We start from the raw sequence: 15,877 nt of genomic DNA on the forward strand, positions 1-15,877 counted from the left end.
ATGTAAATGTCAAGGAAAACCATAACCCTCCTAAATTGACTCAAAAAGAAATATAAATTCCATATTGTTTCACGATAATGAAGGAATTTGAATCACTAGTTACAAATCTTCTTAAATAACAAGGCTCTATGACTTTAGAGGAAGGTTTTACCAAACACTGAAGAAATAAATTTGCCAACTTTACCAAACTACTACTGAGACAGTCTCATACTTACTTTATGAAGCCTTGATGCACTAGATTAATGGGTCTTTATAAGAAATACAGACCAATTTCAGTAATGAACATATATGCAACAATTTCACCCAAAATATTATTACCAAGCCAAATCTGGAAATGCATAACAATCATAATAATCATAACCAAGATTGATTTATCTCAAGAATACAAAAATTTTTAATATTTAAAATTAATAACTCATATTAATAAGTTAAACACAATTCCCTTGATAATACCAATAGTCACTTATAAAACATTTCATACCATGTAAAATCCTTTCACAAGAAGAAAGAAAATTCTTAGAAAGGTAGGAATGAAAGGTAATTTCTTAACAAAATAAAAAATATTTACAATAGCCTGTAGTAAACATAATATTTAATGTGAAAATGGCATAATTACTGGAAAATGAAAAATAAAACTGTCATTATTTGCAGATGTTATGTATACAAAGGAAACGTCAAGTAACTTATAGATAAATTATTATTAGTTTCGCAATTATACTGGCACACGGCAAAGAATAAACAGCCTCTTTGTACATCAGAACAGAGAATGTAATTTTTAATAAGAAACATGAATTACCTACATATAAAATCTTTTTTGTCTTTGGAGAAATTATTATTATTTTGAAACAGGACCTCACTCTGTCTTCCAGGCTGGAGTGCAATGGCATGATTTTGGTTCACTGTGGACTCAACTTCCTGGGCTCAAGCAATCCTCCCATCTCAGCTTTCTGAGTAGCTGAGATAACAGGTACATGCCACCCCACCTGGCTAATTTTTGTATTTTTTGAGAGACAGGGTTTTGCCATATTGCCCAGACAGGTCTCAAACTCCTGAGCTCAAGTGATCCACCCACTTCAACCTCCCTAAGTGCTGGGATTACAGGCATGCACCACCATGCCTTGCCCAAGAAGAAATTGTAAAATGTGATTAAGAAACTTCAAAGAAAGTATAAATAAATGTAAATATATACTAAGAAACAAATAGACTCAGCAGTCTAAAAATGTTAATTCTTTTCAAACTCCTCTGTAGATTCAATGCAAAAAAAATCTTTCATGGAATGTTTCATGCAAAATGACAAGGTGAGTTTAAACTATAGATTTAAGAACGAAGAAAATGTCAAGATCTTGGGAGGAAGAATAAGAGAAAAATTTATTCTATCAAATAAATAAGTTTATCTAAAAATAAATAAATAAGACTTCTTATAAAGTTGAAGTAATGAGTAGTATGAAGTAATGAGTAGTATGTGGTACTGACTCAGAGACAGATGAATAGACTAATGGGATAAAATAGAGATCCCAGAAACAGGTCCAACTTTATAGAGAAACTAGGTATGTGACAACATACCATTACAGATCAGTGGACAAATGATGGTGTTTTAATAAAATGGTGCTGAGAAAATTGATTATCCATATTAAGAAGAAAAGAAAAAGGTGCAGGATGCAAAGGAGAACTTGTATCCCATACCTCAAAGAATATATAAAACTATAATGACTCAAGATTTAATCGTAAAAATTATACCTTGGAAAAAATAAAGATATGAGAATATGTTTATAACCTCATGGTTGGAAAGTGGGCCTTAAGTCTCAAAACAAAATAGTAATGAAAGAAAATTAAGGAATTGTCTTCTTGGAATACAAAATTTTCTACAATAAAAACATAAGCCACAACCTGAGAGAAAATATTTTCTACACTTAAATATGACAGTGTATCCAGAATATATTTTAAAATTCCAAAAAATAATTAGGAAATGAGTAATTCAATATAAAATTAGGCAAAGATATAAATGCATTTTATATTAGAGGACACCTGAATAGAAAATAATGCTAAATTTCATCAACACCTGGAAAATACAAATTAACACCATTTATAAATGGCATTTTACACCCAAAAGACTGGAAAACATTGAAAGATTTGAAAATGCCAAATATAGACAAGGATTGAGTGTTGCAAACTCATATGCTGCTGGTGGGGGTTGAAACTGACACAATAACTTCAGTATGTGCTCTCTATATGTTGTCTTTTTTTGTTCCTCTATTTCTCCATCACTGTCTTCTTTTGAGTTGGATATTCTTCAGTGTACCATTTAAATTTATTAGTCATTTCTTTTCATGTATTTTTGAGGACTTTTTAAGTGACTTTTTAACAAGCCAGTTTATATACGATCTTAATTACAAAATTATCCAAAAAACTTTGTATTGTTGTTATATAACTCCATTTCCAATGCCCTCCTTTGAGCTGTTATTGTCATATGAATTACATCTTTCTACACTGTGTGCCCATTAATACAGATTTATAAGTAAGTATGGATTGTGATTTTGCCTTTTAAAGCAGACAGGAGAAAGAGTTACAAATAAAAAACATTTATATCATGATTTGAATTTACCTATGTACTTACTTTCACTGTTGTATTTTATCTCTTTATGTGAACTCAAGTTACTGTCTTATATCTTCTAATTTCAACCTAAGGGACTTCTTTTGGCATTCCTTATAAGGCAATGAATTTTCTGGAATTCATTGCTAGGCTTGCTAGCAATCAATTGTCTTGGTTTTTGCATGTTTGGAAATTATTAATTTCACTATTATTTTTGAAGGATAGATTTGCTGAACATAGAATACGTGGTTGACAGTCTTTTTCTTTCAGCACTTTGATGATGTCATCACACTGCCCTCTGGCCTACATGGTTCATGATGAGACATAAGGTGTTAATCTTACTGAGGACTTTTGTAGGTGAAGATTGTTTCTCTTTTATTGTTTTTAAGATTTTCTATTCATCACTGGCTTTAAATGGTTTCATTATGGTGTGTCTAGGTATGGATCTCTGAGTTTACCCTTCTTGGAGTACACTGAACTTCACAGATATGTGGATTAATGTTTTTATTGAATTTGGGAAATTTTCAGCCATTATTACTTCAAATATTCTTTCTTCCCCTTTCCCTTTTCTTCTCTGAAACTTATTATGCATACGTTGGTACATTTGATCATGTCCTACAGGTCTTTGAAATTTTGTTCATTTTTCTTCATTCTCTTTTCTTTCTGCTCTTCAGACTAGATATTGTTAAGTTTGCTGACATTTTCATCTGCCTGCTCACATTTACTACTAAGCCCCTCCAGTAAATTTTTCATTTAAGTTATTATATTTTCAACTCCAGAATTTCTCTTTTGCTCTTTTATCTTAGCAGTATCTATGTCCTTTATTAGTGTTCTGTTTGTAAAGTTATATATCCTCATACAATCTTTAGACATGGCTTAATTTGCTTCTTTAAATTATTAAAAATATCTAGCTTAAAGTTTTTGTCTAGTAAGTCTGACACCTGAGCTAACTCAGGGGCAGTTATTATTGACTGATTTTTTTTTTCCCCACTGTGTGGGCCATACTTTGTTTCTTTGCTTGTCTTAAACATTTTTGTGTAAAACTGAAATTTTAAACAAAACAATATGGCAAAACTAGAAATCATATTCTCACCTCTTTCCAGGATTTGTTGTTTTTCCTTTCTGTTATTATCATTTTGTTAGTGACTTTTCTGTAATAATTGTGTAAAGTCTGGTTCTATGTTTTATATGCTACTGAAATCTTTGCATTGTTAGCTTAGTGGTCACTTAATGATTAAAGACTGTTTGTAATTCTTAAAACCAACAGTCCCCTAGCCTTTGCTAAGGGGGTGTGTGTGTCTGTGTGTGTGTGTGTGTGTTTGTGTGTGTGTGTATTAGGGCACATTTTAAATATTTAGCCAGGCAGCTGACAACTCTTCCTGGATCTTCACTTCCTGTTTGAACAGAGCCTCAAAGTCAGCTTAAGATAAAAGCTTAGGGCCTTTCCACATCTTCCTGAGTATGAACACAAACCTTAGTATGCATATCGCCCTATCATACATGTAGCCTTCTAGATTCTTAGGAGTCTGATTAGGCTTTTCATAGTCCTTATGAACATCTCATTTCTCAGCTTTCTCTATGAAGCTTTTGGCTAGCCTATTATTTGTCCCATTGTTATCCAATGCCTCAAACAGCCATAAAGTTAAGCAATTGCCATTAATTTTTCATCACAAATACTTCTTAAAAAAAAATGCTTTCACACTGGGTGAAATCCTCATGAGGCCAAATAAAGAAAGCCTTGCAAATAAGTTATGCAGGGAACCACTGGACAGGTCAAATAATTGAGGCTCTGAAGGAGCTCCAATTCCATTATCCATCCCTCATCTCCCCATCAGAGATTACCAAGTTACTAATTTACACTAAGAATGCAGGCTGTTAATTGGTAAAGCTACCATGGACCTAGAAAGGGGAAGACAGAAATATGGTGAGTTAAAACACCACAAATCTCTCTCTTCTCATGAAGATTCAGCTGGTTTGTTTTTTGAAACATGCTACCTGAGCTGTTGGAAGCCTTTGGTTATTTTCCAGAATTTCAAAAAATTTCATCCTGACACATTTTGCTTTTGTCATTGTTTTGTCATTGTTTTTATAGAGAATAGAATTTTTGAACATTTAGACCGACATTTTGCTGATGTCATTTGTGGTAAAATGGCTTTGAAATTCTACTTGGCATTACCAACTCAAGTTTATTGTAAGAGTGGTCTAGGAGCTGTTTTACTCTTTGTTATACTGTAGTGAAAGAGCAGCCATGTTCAAGGGTGTTCATATAGCATTATTCAAAGGAGTAAAAACCTGGAAACAACTAAATGTCCTGCAGAAGAATAAATAAATAATGGTGCAAATGGAACATTTTATAGCAATGAAAATGAATTAATCACAGATATATATACATACGCACATACACATACATATATATACACACAAACATATATATGTTTGTATCTCCACATGTATAAAACCTCATAACATACTTTTTTAGGAGAAATGTGCTGAAAAAGGTAATTCTATAAGGTTCCATTTTTATAAAGTAGAAAACATGTTTTAAACTATTAACAAAAGGAAAAGAATTTTTTTTTTTTGAGATGGGAGTCTTAATCTGTCATTCAGGCTGCAGTGCAGTGGCACAATCTGGGCTCACTGCAACTTCCACCTTTTGGGTTCAAGCAATTTTCATGTCTCAGCCTCTTGCGTGGCTGGGATTACAGGCACCTGCTGCCACACCTGGCTAAGTTTTTGTATTTTTAGCAGACATGAGGTTTTGCAATGTTGGCCAGGCTGGTCTTGAACTCCTTATCTCAAGTGATCCACCCATCTCAGCCTCCCAGAGTGCTAAAATTACAGGCATCAGCCACTGCATTGGGCCATAATTTTAAAAAATATAATACATTAATGGCTATATGGTTTGAAAATATAGAAATAAGTACTGAGAGAATTTTAATGGTGTGAGCAAAGTTCAATTCTTAAATTGGATGAAGAGTTCGTGGGTATTTTATTATGTTTTGTTATGTAAGAATGTAACTTCTTGTTTTTTTGTATGTCTCAAATGTTTTATAATAATAAAAAACATAAAATTTTGCTGACTTAAAACAGATAGTTTTAACCCCTTTTTAAAATGTATATTTGTGCTACCTGTAAAAGAATATCCTCGGCTGGGCATGGTGGCTCACATATGTTGGTACGTATGTGAGTGCTGGTAACCGTAACCCCAGCCCTTTGGGAGGTTGAGGTGGGTGGATCACGAGGTCAGGAGTTCAAGCCCAGCCTGACCAACATGGTGAAACTCCATTTCTACTAAAAATACAAAAATTGGTCGGACATGGTGGTGCGCACCTGTAATTCCAGCTACTCAGGAGGCAGAGGCAGCAGAATTACTTGAACCCAGGAGGTGGAGGTTGCAGTGAGCCAAGATAACGCCACTGCACTCCAGCCGGTGCAACAGAGCGAGACTCTGTCTTAAAAAAAAAAAAAAAAAGGCCTGATAGAGTGGTTGAAAGAAAACAGCAGAGGATTATCAGATTTACATATTTGATTATTTATCAACCTATCTATAGGATCTTAAAAGGTTACTTAATGTCTTTGAGCCAGTATCCTGTACTTACTTCAAGGGTACATTATGAGAATAATAATAAATTACATATAAACTGCCCACCTATAGAAGGTACTCAATGAGTAGCAGTTATTATTACCAACATGAAGTCACAATACACACTCAAACTCATATTCACTCAGTATGCACTCAGATTTATCCACCACTAAGATAACCAGGTGTTTGGGATTTTTTTGTTTTTGTCTGTCTTGATAAATATGTCTAGACAGCTAAAAGCAATTTTGACTACTTTATGAAGACATGGTAGCACTGTCCAAAGAACATCAAAGTGAATCTTTATATTAAATTTTAGTATCAATCCTTTATTTATAATTGAAAAAAGTTCACCTTTTAGAGTTATTTCCATGTCTTTGACATACTTTCTAAAATGTCCGATAAAATAAAACCATTTTGAGATAATTACTCTTCCAATTATGATTTTCAATATACCAAACATTCCAACAATTTCAGACTATTTTTGTTCCTTTTTAATAGAATCTGAGAAATAGTCAATTTGAGCATCTGTAAATTTGAGGAATTTATTTCTACGTATTTTTAAAAATATATCGTTAAAAAACTTTGAAAGGTTGAAAGTCCCTATGATTTTCACTAAATTCCACTGAGCATAACTAGGCTGCGCCAAAAAATATTGCAATTTGCTGATATGGTTTGCTGCACATGGTCTATTTAAGCATTAACATGAAACCCACCCCCTGTGCCTGATTCATTCTTCTAATTCCTTCAGTTCATCAATATCCCCAGGAGAAGAAAGGAAAGGACCTACTAAAAGTTAGGTAGTTAGCCATGGTCAAGTTCAACATCAAACAACATTTCCAAGTCATACAATTTTGTCTTTGGCATTTTCTTTTTTTGTGCATATTTCTTATCTTTTAGGTCCTTATCTTCTATGAACTCAGAGACCTCCTCTAGCTAGCTTTCATCTCTCATTTCCACACTATGTCCAGGACCCATAATATTTGAAATAAAGCTCTTAATCTTTTTCTTTTTTCCAAGTAAAATTAGTGTAATCTCATACAATGTGGTACTGTAACATGACAATGTTATTTAATTAAATGTTGATTTACTGGGAGAATGGGATAGTGTATAAGAGCTGGATGTAGACGCAAAAAAATGAATAACAAAACGCTCAATTTGTTTCGTTTAACATTTCTTATTACTTACCAGTGTCCTTGAATAAGCTTCCCTATTTTCTTCCAAGTTTTGAATGAATTGAATCCATAAGCAATGAGTAATAACGCTCCTGACCTGCAGGTGTATCAGCCCTGTCATCTTGGAGCCTGGGACAAGCAGGCACTGGGTAGTTTTTTGTGGTTGTTGAATAGGGGTCCCTAAACATGCCTCTCTACCTCAGTTATGCATGTTCTTTACTATGGCTCCAAATCATTTGTGAATTCTACTTTTCCCCCATGGCATCTCTGTAGGCCTACCCCAATTTTTCTTTTCTTTCCTTTTTTTTTTTTTTTTTTTTTGAGACAGTCTTGCTCTGTTGCCCAGGCTGGAGTGCAGTGGTATGATTTTGGCTCACTGCAACCTCTACCTCCTGGGTTCAAGCAATTCTCTGCCTCAGTCTCCGAATAGCTGGGATTACAGGTACCTGCCACCATGCCTGGCTAATTTTTGTATTTTTAGTAGAAATGGGGTTTTACCATGTTGGCCAGACTGGTCTTGAACTCCTGATCTCGTGATCCACCCGCCTCAGCCTCCCAAAGTGCTGGGATTACAGGCATGAATCACTGTGCCTGGCCAGGCTACCCAAACTATTAGCAACCCAGGGCTTCAGTCTCTTGACCTGTCAGCATAGCACCAGTGCCTCTGTTATGATTCTACCTGTCTTGGACTTTTACTTTGGACTTGGCAATCGGAAAGATAACCCAGCTGCACAATCTTGAATGTGCATCAAAGCAAGTTGAAATTTCAAAATATCTATTGTTTGGTATGCCATCGTGTGTGTAACTGAGAATCATATCCACTGTCATTTGCAAATAGCTCAAAATGCCAGTGTCATGGATGACCTTCAATATTATCAATTCCACCTAGATGATTATGCAAAACAAGAAACCAAGCCCCAGAAAAGTTACAGATTTGCCACAAATGACATACTATTTAAGTGGCGGAACCTGGACTAAGGTTTCTTGATTCTTAGGCAGGCTCTTCTTTTTTTTTTTTTTTTTAATTTTTTGATTGTTTTCTTTTATTTTTTAAACCATGCCTGCTGATTCCTTAACCAGAGGGAGAGAAGAATTTGTACAAATCCTTGTTCTTAATATAAATACCTAATGTTACTACAGCTGGTGGTCAGCATGTCCATACTATGTGTTGTTGACACATTGTTTGTAACTGGCTGTTTTAAATGGATAACTTCTAAACACGGAATTATGTTTTTATTCAACTGTCTTCATGCCTATATTTGGCAATTCTGCACACAGTGAAGCTAAAATGATGCTTCTGATGACTGAAACATGTGGGCATTCTACTTGAGAAGGCTTCTGAATTATTGCTTAAACTTACACAAACTTAAAACAATTAGAAATTGTGAATGCTAACATAACAATTCTCTTTGTTATCAAAGAGCTGTGCCAGCATAATCTTTAAATTATAATATTGTGGTCTAGCTGATTTCTGCTATTTGGATTCTTTCTAAAATAAGATGTTCAAATTTTCTTTTAAAGTGTCAATTTATTGCAGTACTACAAGTGACAGCACTCAAACATGAAGAATTTTTCCTCAAGTTCTAATGGGAGACAGCCCAAACCTCTCCACAGGCTGATTCCTTTCCACTTTTTATTTGCTCATTTTCAAAGGTAAAGACTGAATAGTAAGCACCACATTAATGACTCCATATATCCCCTGAGATGAGCAATGTCCTCGAATTACTTATGTCAAATATATACAGGCACATCTACTTTTTAAATAGAGCTCACCCTATCAAAATTATATTTACATAGGCTCTGATTCTTTAAAGAGTTAGAGCAAAGACTTGTTGAACAAATGCTGCATTGTGAAGTACACATTCTTACTCTACAGTTTTAATCACTACTGGAAGAGTCCCATGTAACTGAATAAAAATTCATTAGACACAAAGAAAAGTAATCCTAATTAGATTTTATCTTGGATGAACAAAACTCACAGTGCATATGTTGTTGGTCATAATACATTTCCCTAAGCCCCACGATTGCTAAAAATACCAAATCAATCACCACCCAGATTGCATCATGAAGTGTGTGAACTAGTGCATTAAAAGGCTGTGTTAGCACCAACAAAGTTTATTGGGGTAACTGCATTCAAGACGCACATGGCATACCTTTAAATAGCACTGTTAAAATACCAAATAAAATGTCAACGTCTGTCAGGTCTCTGGCTTTTATAAATTGTTTAGACTGGGAAATGCTGGGCTTTGGACATTGTTCTTTTCACATGGTGTAGAAAAGAAGAGACCATAAAAAGAAAAGAACAATAAAGCATAGCTCATTTTTTAAGTTCTTTCATGGAAAAACACACTCTGGATCATTACCCTCCTAATCAACAATTTCCTTCTTCCTCCCAATCCTTCCCGTCTGGTATTTACCTTTCTCTGGCTCCCTCTCTCTGGGTGGTATTCTGAGCTTATACACACTACTGGTAATCATATTTTTAAAATCGCTTCAAAAGAGAATCCCAGGATGGCATGACAGATATGTATATGCTAAGGGTATTTTTAACCTGAACCATAGCTTTACTTCTGATCTCTATGCTCTTAAATGTACACCGGGGGCCCCTGAAAGCAGGGTGTCATCAGGGAGAAGAAGGCCCTGAGAGCAGATTGAGCTACTACTCCCTGCCTACAGACGAGTTATTATCACACCTTAGTGGCCATCTCTGCCCTTTTCCTTCTGCTCCCTTCCTTTTATTATCACACCACACTCCCCACAATTCCCATATAACAACATCTTGTTTCAGCTTCTCCTCTGGATTTCCCACACTTACTGCAACCCAGACCTCACCTTCAGCTCTCCTGAGGCCACTTTGGAAGCCAGCTCGATGACACAGCCAACAGCCATGCGTGCAGCACCGGACGAATGCAGTTCATTCCAAATGGTGTCACTGTCCACCTGAGCAAACAGTCAGCAGAGTCCGAAGACAGAAGAAGAAAGCAAAAGAGAAGGAAGAGATGAAAGGGGGGAAGAGGGGAAGAGGTCGCAGGGGAAGAGGGACACAGAGAGAAAGCAAATCTGTGAGCAAGGGCTGGCAGGGTAACAGCCTATGTACAATAACATTAGTCTTCCGTCTTGGCCAGCTGAAAAGGCCTTCTGGACATGGCTTTGCTTATACTTTTTCTCTACACTGACTTCTCCAATGGAAACACATTCCTGCCATGCCTCACTGCCATTCTCTGTTTAGATTTCTCATTACAAACAGCATTACATAGGCCGGATCTGGCTTAGTTACAAGCCTGCTAGAAACCAGGCCCCAGTAGTAGATAGAGTAAAAACTAAGAGCACTTAGTTATACATAAAAATAGGATTTGCAAGTGCCAGAGGGGGAAAATTCAAATACCTTTCTGACTGTAGGTTTACAGGGAGCCAAAGGCAATTATTAGGCAGGCAGCAGTAGCAGAGAGTAGAAAGTAGCAACCGCAAGTCAGGTTCTCCAACTAAATAGGAATACGTGGTCCTCACACTTAAACGATTGACAACAGCAAATTGCAAGAAGAAATTTGATTTTCAAAGAATAAGCTTAAGATTTCTGACTTTCAGTACAATTTGTCAGCTTGTTTCAGTTCAAAATGGTATTGGTAAAAATGGATAGTCTAGCAAAATACATGGTTGCTTCTCTACTAGAGAACATTATTATCAAAACAAAACATGTACCAATATTCTGGGATTTCTCTCTATAAAATGCTGTTTACTCTTTTCCACGCATGCAATGAAAACACATAATAATGCATACATGAAAAGAGCAACAATAGTGGTTTATAATTATCATGCTTTATTTTTAATATATAAAATACTTCATAACATTAAAAAAACAGTATCAGATGGTACATGTCTCTAATTTTAGGACACATAAATTACTTAAAGCACCAGGAAACAGAATAAAAAGTTTGTAACTAAATATCAAGACTTCCCATATGGATCAAAGGGGAGAAATTCTGCATAAAACAAAACATCAATTTTTTTAAAGAAAATTAAATTCAAGAGGTCTAATTACATGGAACAAATACAGTAAATAACAACACACATTCACAGTATACTAAGCAGTTTTCTAAGAATTTTCACACGCCTTTTTCTCATGAGGTTTTTACAGACTTAAATACTATCAAGAACAATGAATACATAAATAATAAATGAGAACAGTAAATAAACGCATACATAAAAAAAGAAAATTAAGATCCTATAAACAGCAATATAGTAGCGAAGTTTCTGAAATCAAACTGGTGGGGTGAAGTCATGGCTTCATCATTAAAGCCTGAGTGACACTGGGGAATTAATGGCTCTGTGCCTTGGCTCCTTTATCTTTGAAAATACCAACATTTTAAAGAACCATCTGCATACAATTTTAGTGAAGATTAAATGAGTAAGTGGTAAGCAAAAGCTAGCTACTACCATTTCAGCTACTGTTATACCTGTTTTGTAAAGCCTGGCACACAGCAAAGGCCTACGTGTTCACTGAATGACTAAACTGTGGCTTTGAGAGTCTACTTGAAGATCACAGGACCCTCACACAGAACTCTGAACCTGTCAGCACATGCCTTTCCACCACCCTCCTAAGAAACCGATGCTTTCTAGGAGCCAGCATCCCTGTCATAGTGAATATCATTATGGTCTACACTACCAGCTAAAGAGTGAAGGAATCATTCAAATGGACACTGAGACCTAATCATCTGCCCTCTAAATTGAAAGTTTTATTATTTTACTGAACCAATATTATAAACAACGTAGTTGTTTAAACTTCATGTAGATATATTTTTAAAAAAGATGACTGCGTAAGTTGAAAAATAAAAGCCATTATTTACCATGTGTTGTGTAGGTTTTAATCAGTGTTCCCGTCATTACAGAGCTACTAGTATCCAAGAAAAGCCTGCATTAATCAGAATTTAAACTACTGGGAAAGCAAGCAAAAAACAAACAAACAAGCAAGCAAATAAATAAATAAATCCCAAAAGATTTATTCAGTGACTCAAGAACCATGTAAAATTCCTAACCCCTTTTTACTTAACTTCTTTATTTCTTAAAGCAGTAGCAAATTTCTTTCCAAAAAATTATAAATACTGAACTTGATTAGAAAAACATTCCAGCAGCAGAGTATACAGTCTCTTTAACCATAATTTAGGTAGCCACAAATACCTTTGTGTGATATCCATATGCCTGTCCATATCTTTTTATCTGCCTATGAGTACACCCTTATAGAGATAATACTCCATGTTTGTGACATTAATTTTGCCATCTAAACTTCTGTTAATAATGATAGTTTTGTTTTAATTTAGTTAATATTCACTGATTACCTTCTGTGAGTTGCAGTGTGAGGGTTACTTTATAATAAAGCTATGTTTATTGATTATAAAATATTTGAGCACATAGGTACTCAGTGGATGATTGATATTTTGACTCATAACCAATGCTTAGGCATATCCCTAAAAAAGTTCTCTTTAGGACTCCATGGGATTTACCATCCATTAATTTACTTATATTTAAACATAATATTTATCTCAATACCGCCTTAACTTACCTTTTACATACATTTAGTTTTTAACTAAATGGTAATAATGGTCAAGTTTTGTGGATATAATTTGTTCATAAATGGGTAATTGTACTTAAATCTGAATTTACAAACAGGTTTGTCTTTGTCAATTCAGGCTGCCATAACAAAATATCATGGGCTGGGTAGCACAAACAAAAGAAATTTTATTTCTCACAATTCTGGAGACTTTGAAGTTCAAGATCAAGGTGCCAACACATTCGGTGACTGGTGAGGACTTTCTTCTTGGCTTGCGAATGGCTGCCTTTCTGCTACCTCTGCATATGGCCTTTCCCTGCACTAAAGTTCCTCTTCATGTGAGGATATCAACCCTATTAGATTAGCACACCACCCTTATGACCTAATTTAATCTTAATTACTTTCTAAAGGTCTAGTCAAATACAATCAGATTAGCAATTTGAGCTTCAATACGTGAATTTTGAGGGCACACTATTCAGTTCATAGTAAGATTAAATCCCAAAAGCTTGTTCATAAGTCAAATTACAAGCAAACTTTCTTAAGGCATGATGTTCCAAATGGGGTTCATGGCTAAATTAGCTATCAAAAGCTCCCCACATGTATTTTCTATGTTACAGTTTCATAAGAACTTCAATGATAAAACAGGATGCATAGCTCATGAATTCTGCTATAATCTGTGTCACTAGAAGAACACCCATATCTACTGCCCACCATTCTCCATGGTAAAAAGTATTCTTCCTCTCTGTATGTCCCTCTTATTGGTTGGCAATTTCTCCATCCAATTTACCCATATTAGTGATAGCATCAAGATAGCCACTTCCTTAAGAGAGCTCTGATTTCAACTGCTGCAGAACATCTTGACAGTAGGAAAAAACTCTGGGTGAGAGAAAATAGTTGAGTTCATCAACTGATAGTGGTTATTTGCATAGAATAAGATATTTGGGAGCTAGAGGGGAAAAAAACAGAGAAAGAAGGATTTGCTTGGAATGCATGCAGATATGCAGGATTAAGGGGCTGAAATGGTAATGCAATAATGGTGAAAGTAGAGACAAGAAGGGCTTGGAACTATAGGAAGACAGGTACTCTAACGTCGAAGGACAGTGAAGGACAGTGGCTTAGAGTTGGCTCTGGATATGGAAAAATAATGCAAGACATAATGATGAGGCTAGAAAAGAAAGAAAGGACAGTGGAGCGGGGAGCCGCCCTCAGCACAGCTGCGTGCTACGAAAGTCAAGCTAAAGGTGACAAGACATGCAAGGCAAATTCTTAAAAACAGAACTACTATATTCCAAAAAAATAAACTTCATCATTTTTCTTTCCATGCACATACATTCTCCTTTGCCTTTCAAACAATTTATTCCTTTTCCTAGTGAGACAAGGAAAGACAGTGTGTGTGTGCACACCACACACACACATTAAGGGGCAATAGTACATGAACTGAAAGGAAGATTAGAATGGATATAGAAGAAATGTAAATAAAATGATGTTCAAAATAGGATTTTGCTTCAATATACATAAAAGTACAGATTTTGTGGTGAAAGATGATTATTTTCCCAAATTCCTTTACATATCAAGAACTAAACCTGGTTGTCTCAGATCATAGTCCTGTGTGAGTGCAGCATCAAGAGAACATGACTATTTCTTCTCTGAATGATTCAGAGTAGAAACCTCTTCTACCTGTGACAACCAGGCCTGCTTGATTAGGGTACATATAGATTACATCGAGCAGAAGGAAAACCTAAAAAACATCTCTTCTGGTCCTGAGAGACTGGAGAAAGCTAAACTCAAGAGGTGCAGCAGAAAAAAGGAACACAGAAAGCAACATGTGAGCGAACGAGAGAGAAAAATGTTGCTGGTAAGTTGACGAAATGGTAGGTGAGTCATCACTTTGGTTGATATTTTGTCTTTTTGTTTTTCACACAGAGTCTCGCTCTGTCGTTCAGGCTGAAGTGCAGTGGCATGATCTTGGCTCACTGTAACCTCTGCTTCTCGAGTTCAAGCTGTTCTCCCACTCCAGCCTCCCAAGTATCTGGGATTGTAGGTACCCACCACCACACCCAGCTAATTTTTGTATTTTTGGTAGAGATGAGGTTTCACCATGTTGGGCAGGCTAGTCTTAAACTCCTGGTCTTAGGTGATCCGTCTGCCTCAGCTTCCCAAAAGTGCTGGGATTACAGGTGTGAACCACCATGACTGGCCAATATTTGGGACTTTCTGAAATCATGTCTACACTAAACTGTGGAGACCACATAATAAAGTCTGCAGAGTGGTGTGAAAAACTAATGGAGATTAGACTACAGCATTCCTGAGATGCTGTTGCTTCCCTTGTAGTGCAACAGAAAGCCTCAAGTTCTCACCATCCTCCAAGGGGTATGACATGGGAGAGCCCATGAAATGGTCTAACTACGGGGGAACCCCAGGACCTATGTGATCCAGAGTGAGTCTTCTGGAGCCCTGGAGCCCTGCCAAGCACCAGCTGGCAGAGAAATCAGTAATCAGGAGTTAATCTGCTGCTGACCTCAGCTTCCAATTCTAGGAGATCAGGAACAATCAGGTGGTGCAGAGAGGTTGCCACGAAACACGAAACTCTGAGTGTTAAGACGACAGCATTAGGATCCAGTTACCCCTTCAGGTCCCCATCCCTTCCTCAGGTGTCCAAATGCCATCTTCAAAGAGGAATCTGAGAGGCTAAGCAGTTACCTAAAGACATTAAGTCCAATAATAAGGTGATCTTGAACAGACATATTTCTAAACTGAAAGGAAGTTGTTCAAACTAGAAGAGGTTGATAGATTATTCATTGTGGAGAGGATTACTATAACTGGGAGAAAAAAAGAAATAACATATTTATCACACATGTGAGTGAGCTTGGGAACTACTGTGTTCCACTTATTTCCAAGGTCAGGAATGTATTCTGCTGAACGGCAGGGGCAAAATCTAGCCAGGATTCTGGGCAGAAGTTTCTAAGGATATGCTGTACATAGTTTAA

General features: G+C 36.1%; 1 protein-coding gene across 12 annotated transcripts in view; it reads right to left on the bottom strand.

The window, feature by feature from the left end:
• Positions 1-15,877, bottom strand: part of HDAC9 (histone deacetylase 9) — a 919,102-nt gene that overhangs the window by 208,625 nt on the left and 694,600 nt on the right. For all 12 annotated transcript variants that reach the window (XM_012450672.2, XM_021674167.2, XM_012450674.2 and 9 more), the window contains one exon: positions 10,178-10,285. In XM_012450672.2, coding sequence (XP_012306095.2) covers positions 10,178-10,285 — 108 coding nt within the window. The remainder of the gene's footprint in view (positions 1-10,177; positions 10,286-15,877) is intronic.

Source organism: Aotus nancymaae, unplaced genomic scaffold, assembly GCF_030222135.1.
Source record: "Aotus nancymaae isolate 86718 unplaced genomic scaffold, 86718_ANA_hifiasm-v0.15.2.pri h1tg000025l, whole genome shotgun sequence".
Classification (NCBI taxonomy): domain Eukaryota; kingdom Metazoa; phylum Chordata; class Mammalia; order Primates; family Aotidae; genus Aotus; species Aotus nancymaae.